The sequence below is a fragment of the Falco peregrinus genome, chromosome Z (genome assembly GCF_023634155.1).
Source record: "Falco peregrinus isolate bFalPer1 chromosome Z, bFalPer1.pri, whole genome shotgun sequence".
Classification (NCBI taxonomy): Eukaryota; Metazoa; Chordata; class Aves; order Falconiformes; family Falconidae; genus Falco; species Falco peregrinus.
Genome location: NC_073739.1, coordinates 16,181,356 through 16,198,813, shown reverse-complemented (window position 1 = coordinate 16,198,813; position 17,458 = coordinate 16,181,356). Strand labels below are relative to the sequence as shown.

General features: G+C 39.2%; 1 protein-coding gene across 1 annotated transcript; it reads left to right on the top strand.

Moving 5' to 3' along the window:
* The first annotated feature begins 7,926 nt into the window (after window positions 1–7,926).
* Window positions 7,927–8,760, top strand: LOC101919710 (tetraspanin-3-like). Its single transcript, XM_005234815.3, has one exon. The coding sequence runs from the start codon at window positions 7,927–7,929 to the stop codon at window positions 8,758–8,760; it is 834 nt and encodes a 277-aa protein (XP_005234872.3).
* Window positions 8,761–17,458: the final 8,698 nt, after the last annotated feature.

Sequence of the window (17,458 nt, the reverse complement as noted above, 5' to 3'; positions counted from 1 at the left end):
GGATTTCTAATTCTTTTCTTCTTATGCCTGTACCTCTCCAAGATTTCTCTAATGTCCTATCCCTGAATGAATACTGAGGGAAGAGAAATTTGTACGAGCAGTTGCAAGGTTACCCCCCAATCAGCATGAAATATTGGCACTCGTCCTTGTCTGATTCCCATGGGCAGTGCATCACACCGAGTTCAGTGAGTGGGTGGTGGTGGGCAATGGGAGGTTAGATGAAACCTAATTGCTTTTTTGTGGATAAACGTTCATGGTAACCCTGGTAGCCCCAAATAATCTGCCATTTTGTTCTCTGCAAAAGCAAGACCACAGTTAATTGCGAGACTATGGAGCTGTTTTCTGTTCAGTCCTGAGTGGTTGTTCTCACAGTGCAGATCAGGAACAGCAGGGGTTTTTTTTGTTTGGGTTTTTTTGTTTTGTTTTGTTTTTGTTACAGAGAGCCCCCAAACAAAGTTTGGAAGTAGATTAATGAAGAAAATACCAGGTAATGCTTTTTCGTTTTTGAATATACTTGGTAGGATTTATCCTGATTCAGCAACTGTGCTCTTCATCACTGCCTGCTTCACTGTAGCGACATTTAATGGAATTTGTGTAGACCTACTCACTTTGATCTCCAAATCCTTTTCTCCCTGCTGATCCTCAGCTCCGTGTTGAGTCTCCAATTTTTATCTGACTGCTGAAAATGAGGATAATCATGTGCCTCAGTATACATGAACATGGAATCCTCATGCTGGAGCTGGCACTCACTCAGGACCATAATCTGTACCAAGCAAAAGCTGCCCAAAACTGTGCTGTGGGCAAGAAACCGGCATCCTCTGTCATCTGCTTCTTACAGTCTCTCCTGGGCTTTCTCATGTTTTGTGTCCTCCAGAGCCCAGTTCTACTGGGAGGTGCTGAAGAAGGCATTTAGGGTACAATAACCACACCTGTCAAGGTGCTGTGGGAGAAAGCAAAATGCTTCTAGAGTGCTAGGATATTCTCAGTAACCCTAGCTGAATTCAACATTATGGGAAACTAACTGAGGTTTTTTTCGAAAAGGCCTCTGATGCCCAGCAGCTGGGCTTGAAAACAGGGATTTGATGAGTACGTTAAACTCTGAAATAAAAGAAAGTAACTCCTACCAAGGGAAAGCCAAGTTGTTCTACTTGTCATTGGGTCTGGAAGTTAGCAGAGACACCTTTCCTGGTAGTGGAATACATTCATGTTTTCTCCCATAAATGGGTTGTTACGTTCCATGTTCAAATAAATTTTCAGTTGTTTACTTTTGTTTTACATTTAGATGCTTCTATGTGTTTAAACCTAATAGACCTTTTCCATGTCAGCCACAGTTTATATTTAGAAACAAAATACCTCTTGAAGGCAATTTTTTGGTGGAGAGATTGTAAATAGAAATAGAGCACAGAAATAAATTGCAAATATCTTTGGGTTTTATTTTCTTTTTTTCCCCTTCTAAAAAAATGCATTTCATCTGAATGGAAATGCATAACAATCCTGTTAAAATTGATTCCAATTCTTTGAAATGTGCTGTAAGACTAATTCTGACAAAGTTGACATTTTACATGCTCCTATCATGACTTAGAAAAGATAATAAAAATAAATTCTCTACTGTAGTGACTAGAAAACCTGGTATGAGATTAACATTACGTTTGATATAGATATAGTTAGTACTATTGCAGGAAAATGCTATCGAATACCCCTTGTACTTCCACTTGGCTAAATTTTCAGCTGCCTTGTAGGCTGACAGCATTCTTTGCTATTATCTTTCTTGGTGGAAAAGCTGAACTTTTAATAATTTGTCAGATCAACCCAAAATGAATGTTTTCATTGATTTTTTCCCCCTGCCCATGAGCTAAAAAAGGAATTAGTTATTCACCAGAAGAGCCTACACCCTGCCAGCCTTCATCTTTGCTGATGAGTTCATGAAGCACAAGCTGTACAAATCTCATTCTTTCAGGTGAGAGCCCGTTACACACCTGGAGAGGTCTGGCAAGATGCTGACGCCAAGGTAATCCAAGGCTCTCATCTGAAAGGAAGTGCAGAATCTGTCTCTGGGCAGACCAAACATTTCAGAAGTCCCATGCACATTATTGCTGCTACAATGCTTGGGGTTTTGTGTGGTGCTTTCAGTGCTTGGGGTTTTGTGTTGTTGGTTTCTTTTTTTGTTTTCTTTCTTCTAAATTACTGTGGAAGTGAAGCTTTAATGAAGACTTTTTTGAATGTGACATGCTGGCTATCTCCCCTTCAGCTTAGTTTTGAGCACCTAATTAGAGGAAATCATAACACTCAGAACAAATACATCTCTGCTGAAGTGGCCTTAGGAACAAACTGATGATGAACCTTGATTTATGTTCTAAGATCAACAATGAGATCCAAGTTCCCATACTGTGACAAATCCTGATGACATCAGGCTGAAGTTTTTAGAGCTCAAAGAGCATTAAAAGGCCTATGTCCTTAGAAACAGAGTAACTGAAGGTAGCATTTGCAAAAGCATCTCAGTAATTTAGGACTCTGAGATTGACTAATTTGAAGATTTATCATAAAATTAATTTGAAAGGTTTGTACCAGATGTTCTATACATATTTTTTAGTATCAATATGAAACAAAGATTTCCAAATTTTTATTCACAAATAGCTGCTTTGTGGCTGTGCAACTAGATTCATTTACATTGTTGAACAAAAGGGTCACAATTAGCAAGTTTATGCATGTCACCTACAGCATTGTCACGGCCTGTCTGAGATTTCACAGGCAACACTGTGGCGGATGCTGGCTCAGTGGGGGTCCAGCACAGTTTTGCATGAAAGCCTTCTCTTGAGGAAAAAGCTTGCTACAAGGAGGTCTCCATCTCATAATGACAGCATTTTTATAACTTCAGAAAGTGACCAGAAATCTTGCATACGATTTGAAACACAAATGAGAACACTGGATTCACATGAAAAATGTTCTAGCTAGTAATGGTTGAAAACAATGAAAAAAAAGTCACAAAATATTTTAGAGGTCAAGGTGAATTGAATTGCAGTGTTCTGCCCTTCCTTTTTTGAAATTTTTATAAAGTACTTTTTCCTCCAACCTGTTTTTATTACCAACTACAGTAAAATGAAAGCTATCAAAACCCCATAAGTTTATTTTTCATTTTAATTTCTCTTTTCTTTTGCTATTCTGTATCTTTTAAAATCTTCTCTAACTTCTGAAATTCCAAAGTGATGGAAATACAGAAAGTGGGGTGGGTTTTTTTTTTGTTTGTTTGGGTATTTTTTTCTTTTTTTTTCTTTTTTTCTTTCTTTGATTGCTTCTATTCATCCTAGTCCCAAGATATTTTATAACAATTCCAGACAGGCAAACAAAAACAGAAGAAGAAAAATAAAACTTCACAAAAAATCAATCAAACAAAAAATATCTTAGTCTTTTTCTGGTGTTTATTTCACAAAAGGAAAAAAAGAGGCAAATACCCAAAATGACCATAATTTTGACATTTGATTTTTAATATTTTCAAAACCAGTAAAACCCTGGAATGTTAAAAGCAAAACTAAATAAAAGCCCTGAAAGCATTTGATGTAGTTCTTCTATTACATAAAAGGCCACTTTTAGTCAGGCAAACAGAGCCAGGGATAAACACCTGATTGGCTTTAGTTGAAACACCTGCACAATGGTCAATCAGTTCTTGTGGAGAGTACATTTTCTCCATGAATAGGAGGTGGTAATCATACCTCCTCTGCTTGAATCAAGCTTTCAATGAGAGGTATTAGTCTTGTGCAAGGCAGCAGCATCTGACCTTGGTTACTAAGGCAACTGGTTGTGCATGGCAGCAAAGGTAGGATTTTGGGTCCAAGCAGGCATGTTCATCCTTTATGCATATGGGCTGTCAGAGTGATCTTGTAATATGACATGTCTCATAAGATAATGTTTTTTATTCCCAAAGAGCCAATGGACTTAGCAGCTTTCAGATTTTTTAAAAATGGCTTTCTGCTTGGCACCCAGTCTTTCTGCTGTGTGGAGTTTTGGCTACCCACCATAGCTTGAATGATCTGATTGAGAAGAATCAAACTTTGTGGGTTTTTTCCACCAAATATTACTATTTATTTGCTGTCGCTTTACATGCAGCCAGGGCTTTTCTTGGAAACCAGAAAAATGGTGTGTGAAGTCTCTTCAGCTTGAGAAAGATATACTGCCAGGGCCAGCAAACAGTGCCAGGATCAATGAAGGGAGAAGTGACACCAACGATACCCATTTACCACTTTTTCTGGGTCTGCCAGCCCTACTGGATCACATGCCAGCTTCCATCCACTGAAGGGGTCAGGAGGGTGGGTGGGGTTGGGGGAAGGTTAATATAAAAGCTGGGGTAGGTGAAGTTATAAAAACCTTTGGAATTTAGTAAGCTATTAAACTGATATCCTATGCTATGGATGTGCTTTAATCTAACAAGACCTGTAAAAAATATTCTAAACTCTCAAGTCAAACCTCTTCCCGAGTGCTTTAACATTACCTACAAGGTCCGGCTACAGTAGCTTCATGTGTGCATGTGCTACAGGGGAAATGCCAGCTGTTCTGAGGTGGCTTTAGGGCTTTTCTGTTCACTGTGACAGTGAATACAGTGGCTGAGGGTCTGGCTTTGAGGTCTTGTCTCATTTTATATGAGGTTTACATTAAAGTTAGAAAACAGGTTCCTATAACTGTGCCCTGATCCCATGGTCACCTCTTGGTTTCTTCTTGTTCACACAAGTCTGGATGGACTAGCTGGCCATCTTGATTGGAATTGTTTCCCATTACAGTGAGAGCTTAGATGTGCTCCGCGGTCTGTGTGTCAGCCTGTGTAATTTAAAATGAGTCTAGTCATCTGCCTATGTTGCATTTGCACAATCACAATGTTGACTTAGTGGCTTTCCAGTCCCACTCGTGGACCCACATGGAATGAACCTTTTTGACTTTCCTGGTGCATCAGAGCCATTCAACATCCGTCACGGATTGCTAGAACAATGAATGCAAGAAATACACAGTTGGCATTTTATTAACTTGAAGGATTATACTTTCAGCAACATTCCAGAAAGCAGTTTATCTAAGATGTATCATCTGTTACACCCACATTTGAATTTCAATACTCATCAGTTTGTAAGCAGAAACAACTCCAGAGAAAGCAGGGTCGGCATTTATCAAGTTATGCTGTTTACCACTGGAAAGAAAACAGAAGAGTACTCCTATTCTGCCTTACCTATACTCCCATTGTCACACTACAGTCTCTTGATGGATACTTACTGCTTTTTTCAGGCTTTTGGCTGCACATGCAGGTAAAATTACTTAACACAAATGCAGTGCTATTGAGGGTGCCAGTTAGGTTTTTTGGGTACTTCAGGGAGCAGTTCTATGTTGTTCTTGTCCTTCTTTGTCTTGCCAGTCATACGAGACAGCAAAGATTTTGAGCTGAAGCTCTCTTTTCCTGAGTACGTATGCGTTGCCTTGCACAAGGGAGGTGAGGGGTTTTAGACAGTCCTGCCAATATTGATCTCCACTGCAGCAATTTTCTCTTGCATTGTGCTGCGTTTGCTCCATCCCCCCAGATGGCACTGAGCACTGAGAGCTCCCTCTTTGGGAATGGGCTCCCAGTCAGCCTTTGGTGTTGATGCTTCTGATTGCCACAACAGATAGGCAGGCTTGTGGTTCTTCTGTCTGTCGTGAAGGTCCTGACTTCAGGAGGAGGCTGTGTGTGGATGGCTACCTGCTCCCACGGGCTGGCTGATGGCTCTCTGTGCTGGTCTAAGCCAGCACTAATGCACCACTGGAAGGGTTAGAACCTGTGGTGGCACAAATCCCTCCACTTAAAAAAGCTGTTTCACTCTCCCTGTCCCACAACAGTATGAAGGCAAGAGAAAAAACCTCTCTCAGATTTATATAAATGGGAAGTTACTGTATTTGGGGAATACTTCAAAAGATAAGAGCCTCTAGGCTTCAATAACCGTTGAAATTCTCTCCTCTGTATTCAGGGAGGTGATGGTGGTTAGCCTGGCTGAAATGAACACAACGTGCAGTAAAATTCTCCTGTAGGCAGTTTGAGCTTTTCTAATGTATTTCAGCGGCTGCAGAAGAAATGAAAAGTAAATAGTGTTGTAACTAATTTCTTAATATCTCATTAAGCTTTATAAGCATGGGGAAAGGCAGAAAGGAAAAGAGGCAGGTTCATGTGTTTTTTTCACAAAGCTTGCAAACAAGCAATAAGCAGCCATTACTCCTTAGAGTATTTTCTGATATGTTTCCTCAAGCTTTTCTGATATGTTTCTTCTGCATTGTGGAAACATTAAATCAGGGTAGTTTTCCTGTGTGTACAGATGTGAGGGGAAATCCTTTCTGCTCCTCTCGTTCTCCTCTCCCTGATGCAGAAGATAGAAGTCAGAGAAAAAAGCATTCAGGAGAATAAGTGAATGGCAGCAAAAACAACACAACTGGGGGGCTTGGAGGTAGCAGCAAGCTGAACAGGAGAGAGGGCAGACACAGACTTCGGAGAACAGTTGCAGGAAAATACAAATCCTAGAACAGCCTTGAAACAAGCATTTGGTTAAGATTTAACAAGTTAATCACTGCATGTTAATTACTGTTAATGGCAAGATTAAAAATAATAAAAGCAATTTGTCTCATTCCAAAATAATTAGCCTTAATGACATGTTTGTACACACATAGAAAGACATTTTGATGGGAATCAGCCCAACATCTGTGTATGCATAACATATACAACCACAATAGGTTGCTGTAAAACATCTGACAGATGTGGGATCATTGGCTTTGCTGAGACTTTTCCAGGGTTCCAGGGATCTGAGCACCAAATTACTCTGATTTTCTGCAGGTGCTCATGTTTCTGAAAATGAGGAACATTTATCTGTATTCTCCCTTATGTATATGCCTGTTGTTTTAGCCCTGCTCTGCATCTTGAGAAACAGAAGAGATGTTATGGGAATTAATCAAGATGATCAGGGAATCACTGTTGGCTTGGGATTTGCCTTCCTGGCACCTGTGGCAAGTTTTATGCAGGTTGCTCATACTGCTTGGCTCTTCTGTATCACATGTTTGAGTAATAATGCTCTTTTGCTGGCTGATAAGTGGTGTTAATTCCCTTTGGGACTGTTGTGAAGTCATTTAGCTGGTGTGTAATTCAGTTTCTTTACACACAAGGAGAAGTTAATACTGATCTTACTGTTTGCAGTCGGTCATTACAGCACTCAGACAAATCACTGGTAATGCAGACTGAGGGGTACAAATGTGAAATGGTAGGTTTTTCTCACCCATGTGTCTTGAGTAATTGTAGCTATCTACACAAAAAATCTTGCTGAGTAAAAAAAGGCAAAATATTATTAACATCATTATGTCCCATATAAAAACTAATGAGTGGTAAACATACTGGGAAGGATAATGAGTCTAGGTGAGTTACCTATGGAGATCCCTGATTGAATAGCCTGAATAGCCCTGCTTAACTATTCCTTTGTTAATGACTCTAATTTGTGCATTTGTTGCCTCCTTGGCCACTGCTTTGGGATCAGTGGTTGGATTACCTCTTTCACTTGGGCAGTCTAAGTGATCTGATCTAGCACCACTGGCTACCACCTTGACTATTTCTCTATATTTAGCTCTTTAAAACATGAATGTAGTAAAGCAAGGAGTGCAGCCTTTCTCCAGCTGTCCTCCTTCAAATGCAAATGTCTCAAATACAAACAAAGTAGATGATCTCTTGATGGCAAGCTTGACATATACCCTCCTGGTTTCTGCATGTTACATTGAACAAGCAGCAGCTGATGCAGGGCACAGTCTTTATGCTGAGAGTTTCATCAGTGCTGCTCCCTTGCTAATTGTTTTGGGGTGTAGATGTCATCTTCTGCACCTGGATAAGTGGGGCGGAGGCCTCTTAAATGCTGGTGGTGAGGGTTTGGGCTGTTAGGACTGAGCAGAATGAGGAGAATCAGGACTGTGGTGGTATTTGTGTTGTCATTGTTATCTCTGTGGTGCTATGAGGACTCCAGGCTCAGGCCTAGGCCTGTTGCTCAATTTCTGCTGAGGTTCCTAGGCTTCATCTTCTGGGGGGCTGCTGCAGCTATGGCCTGTGCTGGAGTTTTTGTGATCCTGATTTACAAGAACTGCAGATATTTATTTCAGGAGTCTTTCTTGCTTCTCCCTGGCTGGCTGGCTGTTGCAGCTGCACTTATCTTGGTACCTACGGGAGTTCTGGCTGTCTCTATTTCTCTTAAGGCCTCCCGCTGTCAGCAAGGGATTCTCATGTACTTGCTGGTGATCCTTTTTTGGTTAGAATTGTCTTTGGTAGTTCTGACACAGATGTACTCTGTTCAGATGGCCTCTGAGCTGAAAAGCACTATGGGTTATCTTGTTTATCACTACAATGGGACTCACTCACAGGGTCCTGGCAGCATGGCTGTGGATTTGGTACAGAGGGAGCTACAGTATTGTGGGATCCAAAACTGCACAGACTGGCTGAAGACAGCAGCTGCCTCTGTGCATCTTTCAGGTATGAAATCTGGTGTCACTGAAAGCTGTTGTAAGGAGAAATGTTCTCACTGCATGGGTGACTTAAACCATCTGGAGCAGCTGTTTCAGGAAGGCTGTTTAAAGAAGCTGGAAGGCCAGTTGCGTTTTGTGATGCTCCGCATGTTTTGGTGCTGTACTGTGCTAAGCGTCTTGGGCATGTTGGCTGGTGTCAGCAATGGCATCCTCATGAGGCATCAGCTTCTCTATGAACTCCAAATTCTGGACTCTGCTACCTTCTCATAGGACTGCAGACACCACAGCATTGCTGAGCCTGTTGCATGTTTCCTCGGTTCTATATTACTCTGCACTTGTACTAGAAGAAAAATGCTTTATTTAAAAAAAAAATATATATATTTGCACATAAATGAAACTATCACTGCTGTATTTTTATTTTTAATTTACTGTATTAGATTTATTAAATTGCTGTATATATTTTCCCTAATTCTTGTTCAATAGGCATGCTGTGTCTGACAAACTCTGGAAGTCACAACATGTGCAAATATGCAGCTGTACGTGAGTGTGAGGGAAGCAGTAGGTAGAGATATGTCTTGCTCTGGGGACCGTGTTGTGATGTCATGACCTGAACTTTTGGTATAAATCTTAACTGTATTAGAATCTTGAAAAGTAATTAGAAAGCAGATTCCTCCACCTTCAAAGTTGTATTTAATGCTTTGGTATTTCTAAGATAAACCCTTTGGATAAAGTTTAACTTTTTTTTTTCTTTTTCTTCTGCAAACAGTGGTTTAAACCTCAACTTATTCTTCAGTGAAAATAAATGTCGCTTTTTGAAGTGGCATGAGGGTGCAATCTAAATGGAGAAGATACATATAAGAGCAGCAGAGTAACTAATGAGATGACACATAGCAGGAGCTATAGTAATCTTGGGAGTTGCACAGGAACAATTGCCAAATTAAAGAGGAAGAAGAAGGTCTGTCTGTATTTACTCATTTACTTCTTATCAAAGCAAGGAATGAGTCAATTGTCCTTTCCTGAAAAGTTATGTGGGGTCATACACGTGCTTGATCGCGTGCAATACACTGCTTTTTCTTAAATACGTATGCCCTACTCTTGTAAGTTCTTACTCATTTTCTGTGGAGCTCACCCTAGTCTGCATCTGCTGAAAGGCACTAAGTTGGTATATGGGCTATCCATACTCTTAGTGCTGTTGGTGTTTAGGGAGGTGCTGGTAAAGGCTCTGCTCTACCTGTGTTGGACTGCATAGTGTTTGGTTGTGCATGCTTGTATGTATGTGTATTTGGGAAATGCTCTCAGCCTTGTTACTGACCTCTGAATGGGAACTGCAGCTGCTGCATCCTTTGGTAAGCATAAGTAGGGAATCTCCAAAGCCTACAAGTGTACCATGTTAGGCTTTACCAGACTGGGAGCAAGGAAACTGCCTGGGTCACAAAAAACCCTGGACTGGGCAGCTCCCTTAGCACTTAAAGTATGTCAGCTAAATCATTATTGTTTTACATTTTCTACCAAATGTCAGGTACTTCACGATAAACTGCAGACCCCAAATAATCAGATGCTGATTTTCATGGGGAGAAGAAGAAAAAAAAAAAAGGACATTTAGCTCTTGCAGGCTTAATAACTATGTGGACACCAAACATGAAATATACTGCAGGGCTGCTTCATTAAAAAAAAAAAACAAACCAACAACCAAACAAACCCCCCCAAAACCCCAACAAAAACCCAACAAACTTTGATTTAGATAAAGGAAAAGAGTTAATTCATTAGGAATGAGTATTTATTAAAAAAAAAGAAAGTAATGTTCTAAAACAAAGAATGGAAATTAGCTGTGTCTTTGAGTAACATAATAGAAAAAATATTTCTTCCAGCTTGCTTGACATGGGATTCATGTGGCAGTGCATAAAATTCATCTAGTTAAACACCAGAACTGGGTCTTTGGGTTTGTGGCACTGGCTCATAAATGCTTTGCAATGCAAAGTTATTGTTATGACGTTACAAAGATGCAGTGAAACTCAAGTGACGGCAATGGGCCCAAGTGAAAAATGAATTGTTGAAGAAAGAAAGGTGGAAGAAGGAAGTGGTGGTAGTGCCTTTTTACCACCTGCATTTCTTAAAGCAGACACTTTTCTTCTCAGATCAGTTCTTACCCTTTACAACTTCCTTCGCAGGTTCCTAGCCAGAATCTTTTAGAAAAGGGGAATGCCCATATTATTCATTGTTAAGTGGAAAGAAGAAATTTCAAGGTGGTCAAAAAGAAGAATGATTAACGTGGTTGTCTGTATCTACTCTACAGTCTGCTAAAAGTCCAGATCTCTCTACTCCTACTGTACTAAGAAAATTATAGGACAAATATGAAATAAAAAAAATACCCCGGGAGTTAACTGTAAGAAATGACTTCTAGTAATTATATTTTCCCCCTGAATACTAGATGTACCTCTGGAAGATCATATCTTAAACTTAACAAAAACAAAGGGGAGAGTGTGAGGATGCAAGAGACAGACCTACTACCCATAGAAATGGTTGTTGCAAGAGACAGACCTACTACCCATAGAAATGGTTGTTAAAGAGTTGCTAGACAAAACAATAGATTTGTTACCCCTCTCTGCTTGTGCTGACTTGGACAGTTTGATTCTGAATAGTTCTTCTGGACAGGAGTAACTTATTTTGAAACAAAATTGGTGTTATTTTTAAGCAACTTCATTGGATTTCTTTGTTATATATAAATCCTTGGGTACTATTGAAATCTATGCATTGCATGTTTCATTCTGAAAGGATCTTCAGATGTTTTTCATAATCTGTAAAAAATGTGCCTATACAGCTACTCAAACAGAGGACTTAAGTTAACATTTTTGAAGTCTGTGTTGCTTTGGGTTTGAAGGGGAGAAACTGGCTGGTACAAATCTGGAAATATATTCTGTGATTATTCTTTTATGGAGTACACTGAAACCCATATATTCTATGTGTGAATTGGTGATTTCAGTGATGTCTCTCGTCTAAGATGACAACAGTCAGAAAGGCAAAATTAATGCTGAAAGTAGAAGTCATCATTGGAGCCCTTTCCTTAATAATCTCTTTCCTGTATGCCTCTATTGATCTTAACTAGCAAACTTGGCAGAGAGCGTTGGATGTAGCTTTACAACATGGCCATTTTGAAATTGGTCTGTGCTTTCTAACTCCTTCACCTTTCCAGATGGCGAGCATGTTGAAACCACACTGTCTTTTTCTGTGCTCACTGGTCTTTCTGTCTGTTGTCTTCTGTCTTCCTTTCTCTCTGTCTCTTGTTGCTAGAAGTAGTTGTCTTTTTTAAAAAAAATTCTTTCTGCTCCTCCTTTTTCCTTTGTCTTCTCCCCTCTTCCCCCCTCACCCTTGTGAATGATAGCTTGTTTCAACTCTGAATGAGAACATAATCCACATTCTGCATTATGATTTGTCCTCCATCAAGTCTATTGTCTTTTAAGTTTAAAATCAAATTGGTTTACAAATACAGAGTAGAAAGATCTGGGCTTTGCTAGAAGGTGGTGGAAGACTGAGTTCTTGCCTGCCTCCTGTATATATTGTAAAATAGCTTAAAGTTGCTCTTCAATTGAAATTATGGCTTTTATAATCTGGTAGGGTTTTTTTGCCTATACAGTGAAGCAGGAGGTTGTAGAGTGATGCTGTGTGTGTTTTTGTAGAAAAGTTCAGCTTGCAGGGCTGGGCAAGGTTCTTTCTTAGAGGGTGGGATTACATTGGGTAATAAGGCAGCTGAGAAATGAGATCCAACTCTTAAATCTCACATTCCCATCCTAGAAGATGACAAGAAAAGCAGCCTATTTTGTGATCTAAGAAGACAGAGCATGAGCTGGACTACTTATTCAATTATGTCAAATGATCAGCATTAATTTATTAAATGATGTAAAGGGAAATTAAATTTTAGCGAGTAAGTTATTGTATTATATAAGGCAATTTTAAAAAAAATGGATAATGTGATCACTGTTAATTTATTACATTAAGTTCAGAATATTGGATATTGGTGCTATTATTAAATTAATGGATATGCTTATAATGATGAACTAGTTAAAATATGGTTTGCAAGTGAAGCCACTCCTTCTTATATTTCTTTTCCAGTATTGGCTATTGGTACAATGCTGCTATTACCTTTCAAAGTGAAAGATGAGATTTCAGTATAATTTTTCAGCTTTTTTGTTCTTCTAGGTAAAATCTTGTGAACATTACTTGTAAACATCACTGCAGGGAGCAAACAACCAGCAATTAAGCAGCTTGGCAGATGGGGAGGGAAGGGGAGGAAATGAGTACTAAAATCGCAAGTTTATAGGAAACAGACTAATATATTTGAAAAAAAAAAATAATACTAACATACCTTTCCACAAGACTAGATTTTCTATTTTGCAGACAGATGGGATGAAACAGTCACATTTGATCGCTACTTTAAGACTGTCTTGGGATGGAAGAAGGAAAAGAAAAAAAATACAATCCTGTTGTCCACACACAGGTTGAAATTGCATACTGCTCTGTTGACCTGTCTTCTCATGATTGTGTTGGACTAAGAAAAAAAAAAAAAATCTTCATATCTCTTTGGATTTTCCCTGGTGCTACTGAACCATTCATGTTGTGGAATTGGGTCGGGGGTAATGAAAAATACTAGATATAGGATCCATTATTAAATCATGTTATTTCCTCACAGTAATTAGGGAGACAATATTTCTCCAAGGACTCAAAAAATAAATTTCTTGTTGAAATTCAGGTGCTTTTGTTGCCAGAACTTTTTTATGTCTTAAAGAATGTGTTCTTACTCAGTGGGCCAGGTACAAAATTCTTAGGAGTCTATAGAGTTTTCTAATTAATCTAATTGTGGAGCTGAAGCCTAAAAAAATCACGTGTGAGATGCTGATTATTTGCAGAGCTGTGTGGGAGAAAACAACACTTCAAACTGTATGTAAGAGTTACTGTGCAAGTGGCACAAAATGTTATGCATATAGAAAAGGTAACAGATTTAAGCATGTTTGGAAGAGTTATTTGAAGTAATTGGAGTATATCCCTCAGCTGACAGAAGAAGAAACTGATTTTGGAGTTTTCTGTTTTGCTTTGTGGTTGGTTGTGTGGGTTTTTTTGTGTGTGGTTTTTTTCTCTCTGTATGTGTGTGTTCCCCTCCCCCCCTGCTCAGGATTTTGATGAAGGAGTAAGCTGGCATGTCTGTGTGAGAGACAGTGCCTCTGTCATATCACTTAAAGAAGAGATTATTTTTCTTTCCAGGGCAGTTTGATTCAGATGAAAAACAATTCAAGGGTTTGCTAGAGATGGAGAGACCTTGCAAAGACAAAATAAGAAAGTGTATTATGGGAGAACCAGTGACTGTTGGGCTCGAACTGAGGAGAAAATGGTGAGAAAAATGTGAAGTGTAATAGTGAGAATCCAATCATGACAAATATGCAAAGTAAAAAAAAAAAACCTGGAAAAGAGGAGAAATATTTTTATCTGTGTCTCAGTAATTACGGTCTTATAGTACTGTTAATAATTCAAGGTTAAAAAAAACCACCAAAATGAAATTTTGAGAATGTAGAATGCTTTCTTTAACCTACTGCCATAGCAACTGCTGAAATATCTAGCCATGGGCTGCTTTTCTGATTTAGCATGGTTTGAGTTTATTATATTCCCTAGAAAATTTTATTTTAAGGCTTTAAAATGATGATTTTCAACATTCCTGTAAGAAAAAAAATATGTAAATAATCTTTTATATATGGCAAGCTGTATTTTTCTTATCTTGTAGTTTGTAAAATGGATCTGCATGAGGCAGATAATTTGTAAATTGAAGTGTAAAGTGTTTGTAAGCACCTTGTTTAGTTTTGTATTAGGCCAGAGAAATAAAAAAATAGAACAATGTATGCTACACAGGAACAACTATTGAAAAGAAATCTAGGTTTGTATAGTGTATATGAATACTGGCAATGAAATATCATGGCTATTAAAGAAATATATTTTAATTGTTGCAATAGTTTTCATGCAAATTTATAGCCATTATTATCTTCTGGCCTAACTAGAGGATCAGAACAGACTTGAGATTGATGACCCTAAATTAATACTATGCAGTCATTTCTATAAATTAATTTCATATAGCATATTTGCAGTGCCTTGTATAAACAGGGGAAAGCCAGGATAATAAAAGCACCACCACTTTCTGTGCTAATAAAGTCTTCAGTGGCAGCACATTCTTCTCAGTGAAGGACTCTGTTATCAGTCTCAGCAAAGGGAAGGAAAAAAAGAAAAAGGAAAAAGGGAGAAGAAAAAGCCTGGAGGACTACTCCAGTGGCAGTGGAAAAGCTTTTAAGATGGGAGTGGATCAAAACAATTCTCATGCTCAGCCCACCTGTCTATCGAGGGCCAGGGCAGCCCAGACCTTGCTGACACTGCTTCTCCTGCCCAATTTCTCACTTTGCAGCATGTGACGGCGGCTGGCACGTGTCCTCTGTGGATGCTGTGTGGGTATGACAGCCTCTGGTACAAGCAATGCCCCTTCCTTGCCAGTAGCACATAGTTCTGACTCCTCAGGGCTTTCTGTCCTTGCCTGTGTTAAAAGCTTTTGTGGTTACTGTTTAGATGAAAATTACAGGTTTAGGCAGCTGAGAGGTCTGATTGGATGTGCAATAGCTTTAAAATGATCAGGAGCTGTGCAGCTGGGTTTCAGTGGAAGTGAAACCAGACTCATGAATAAGAATAAATTCTTTAAAACTTTTCTGACTTGGCAAGACCAGGCAGCTTTGTCTTTTACCTAGATGTCTCAAATACCTGGAGAAAACATCTATGGGGAAAATACTCTCAGGCTGATAAAAGACAATGCTGAAAAACTGGTGTGCTTTCATACTGTACCCATTTGGCACTATGTGACTCTGTCCTTTAATCATATTATTAACACAAAATTGGTTTTAACTCTGAGTCCAGATATCAGGGCTCAGTGTCTTGCTGTGCTTGCTGGCAGTGCTGTGTGTCCCTTCAGACCAGCTGCTAGCTTCAGTAAGCAGTTGCATAAACATGACTCCTGATGCCATGTGATATATAACTAGCTGATTAGACAGCAGCAAAGCAAAGGCCGCTGTTCAGTTTTGCTATGTACTTTACTTACTGGGATGAGAAGACAGGAATTTTGTATGTCTCTTCATAAAAGCAGACTTTTCATCGTGCATTAGGCAAAACTCCAGAGAAACAACCTTTCCCCACCCTTAATTAATCCAGAGTGAACATGAGGATGACTAGACAGATGGGACATAATTTGAGTATGGAAAAATTGTCATCATCCCTCTTTAATTAGTGTTATAGGATGGCTCTCTTCAGATATAAGTAGATGTGACAAAGATGTGTTTCACATATTCAAGAGGGTAATTAAACTGCCACATGCTCAAACCAATATACATACAGATCTGATTAAAAGGCTGATTCTCCGAAAACAATGATGGATGAGGTTTTAATGCATATGGGTATTAGAAAAACAGTGCAAAGGGATTACTGTGAAATGAATTGTTTCAGTTCTTGGCTGTAAAGGGAAAAAAAAAAAAGGGAAATTCATTAAAGTTAAGAGGGAAAAAGTGTAAGAAGTAACTGAGGAAACAGGAGGACGAATCCATGTTATATAGTTTATAGTAATGCTTTAATTACAAAGACAGAGGAGAGCAGGCAGACTGTACCAGTCAATAAACCAAAACATATCTCTCTGAATAGTTATGTAGTATGCACTGTGCAGACTGCTTTTTCACCACCAGACCATACAGCTACTCCTTGACATAAGGCAGTAAGTTAGGAGTCTGTATTTCTGGAGATGAGTTTTAACTTTTGCACAGAGACAGGGCCAAGAGAAAGTCTTCAGTTGCTCTAATGGGGGAGAAAATTGGTTTGGACCTTTATTTCTGCCTTGCTGTTAACTGTGTTTTGACCTAGCAGGAATAGCTTGTTTCACCACTCAAAAAAAAAAAAAATGTTTTCTAATGTATGCAGCAAAGTTTTTGCCGACTGAAGTTTCGATTTAGAAAAGGCTGTCTCCCTCTGGTGAGCTCCACGTGGACTCTTGGAGACACTGCAAGAGTACTTGCACAGGGGAAGGAGCCTGCAAGACTTCTCAAAGTGGTCGTGTGTCCAACAGATACTTCATTGCCCATCTGCAGGTCTATCAGCTCATGTAAGCTCCTCTCTGGGGGAAGCTCCCCTCATGAGACAAACCTTGAACTTGTTATGGTGTTTGGTCTCCACATACTGTTGCTGTCTTTGCAGAATGGCTGTTGTGAGTCAAAATCGCAGAAAAACTCCCTAACTGCGCTAAAGTAACATTGAAATGGCATGTTACTACAACACTAAAAAGGCCTTGTGATGAGCTTGTTAGGCAAGAGAATTAAGGGAAAGAGGACTTTAAATATACTTGTGGTTTCCTGTCAAAATATTGCATAAATCTGTTTACTTACATATAAATGCAAGTAAAGGCAAAAGACGAGACAGAAAAGAAAGACAAAAGAAAAGTGTGTTCAAATGCCAGTTCTTTTGCTTAAGGGAAAACTGGCATGCCAAGTTTGGTCCCAGTCATATTGTTCTTCCTGACCACCGTATCTGCTAAAAGAGACACCTCTGCTTGTGCTTATTTTATTTGGGAAATGATTCTGCTGTTGCTTTCATCTGCGAGACATAAGAGGAGGCAAAGCAAGTGGTAAATTTTTTGCACTTCCAAAGATGCTTCCTCAATCAGCTTCAAATCTCAGTTTTTCTCTTATTGTGAGTCTTGTTTCATCATGCCGTATCACTTGGTAGTTTCATTTTTTTAAAGTGAATACCATTCACTAGCAGATACTTATCTGTCTTACTGACAGATACCTACCTTTATGGTTGGCCTTTGTACATGCACAGCTAATGGGCGACTTTGACAGTGCAGAATGACCACATGTTTTTTCTTCATAACCTTATATTTTGCTGGAAGATTGCACCAATTTCCAGA

Bases quoted from the DNA above. Each gene is read 5' to 3' on its own strand.
- LOC101919710 (XM_005234815.3), top strand. From the start codon at position 7,927: ATGAGGAGAATCAGGACTGTGGTGGTATTTGTGTTGTCATTGTTATCT.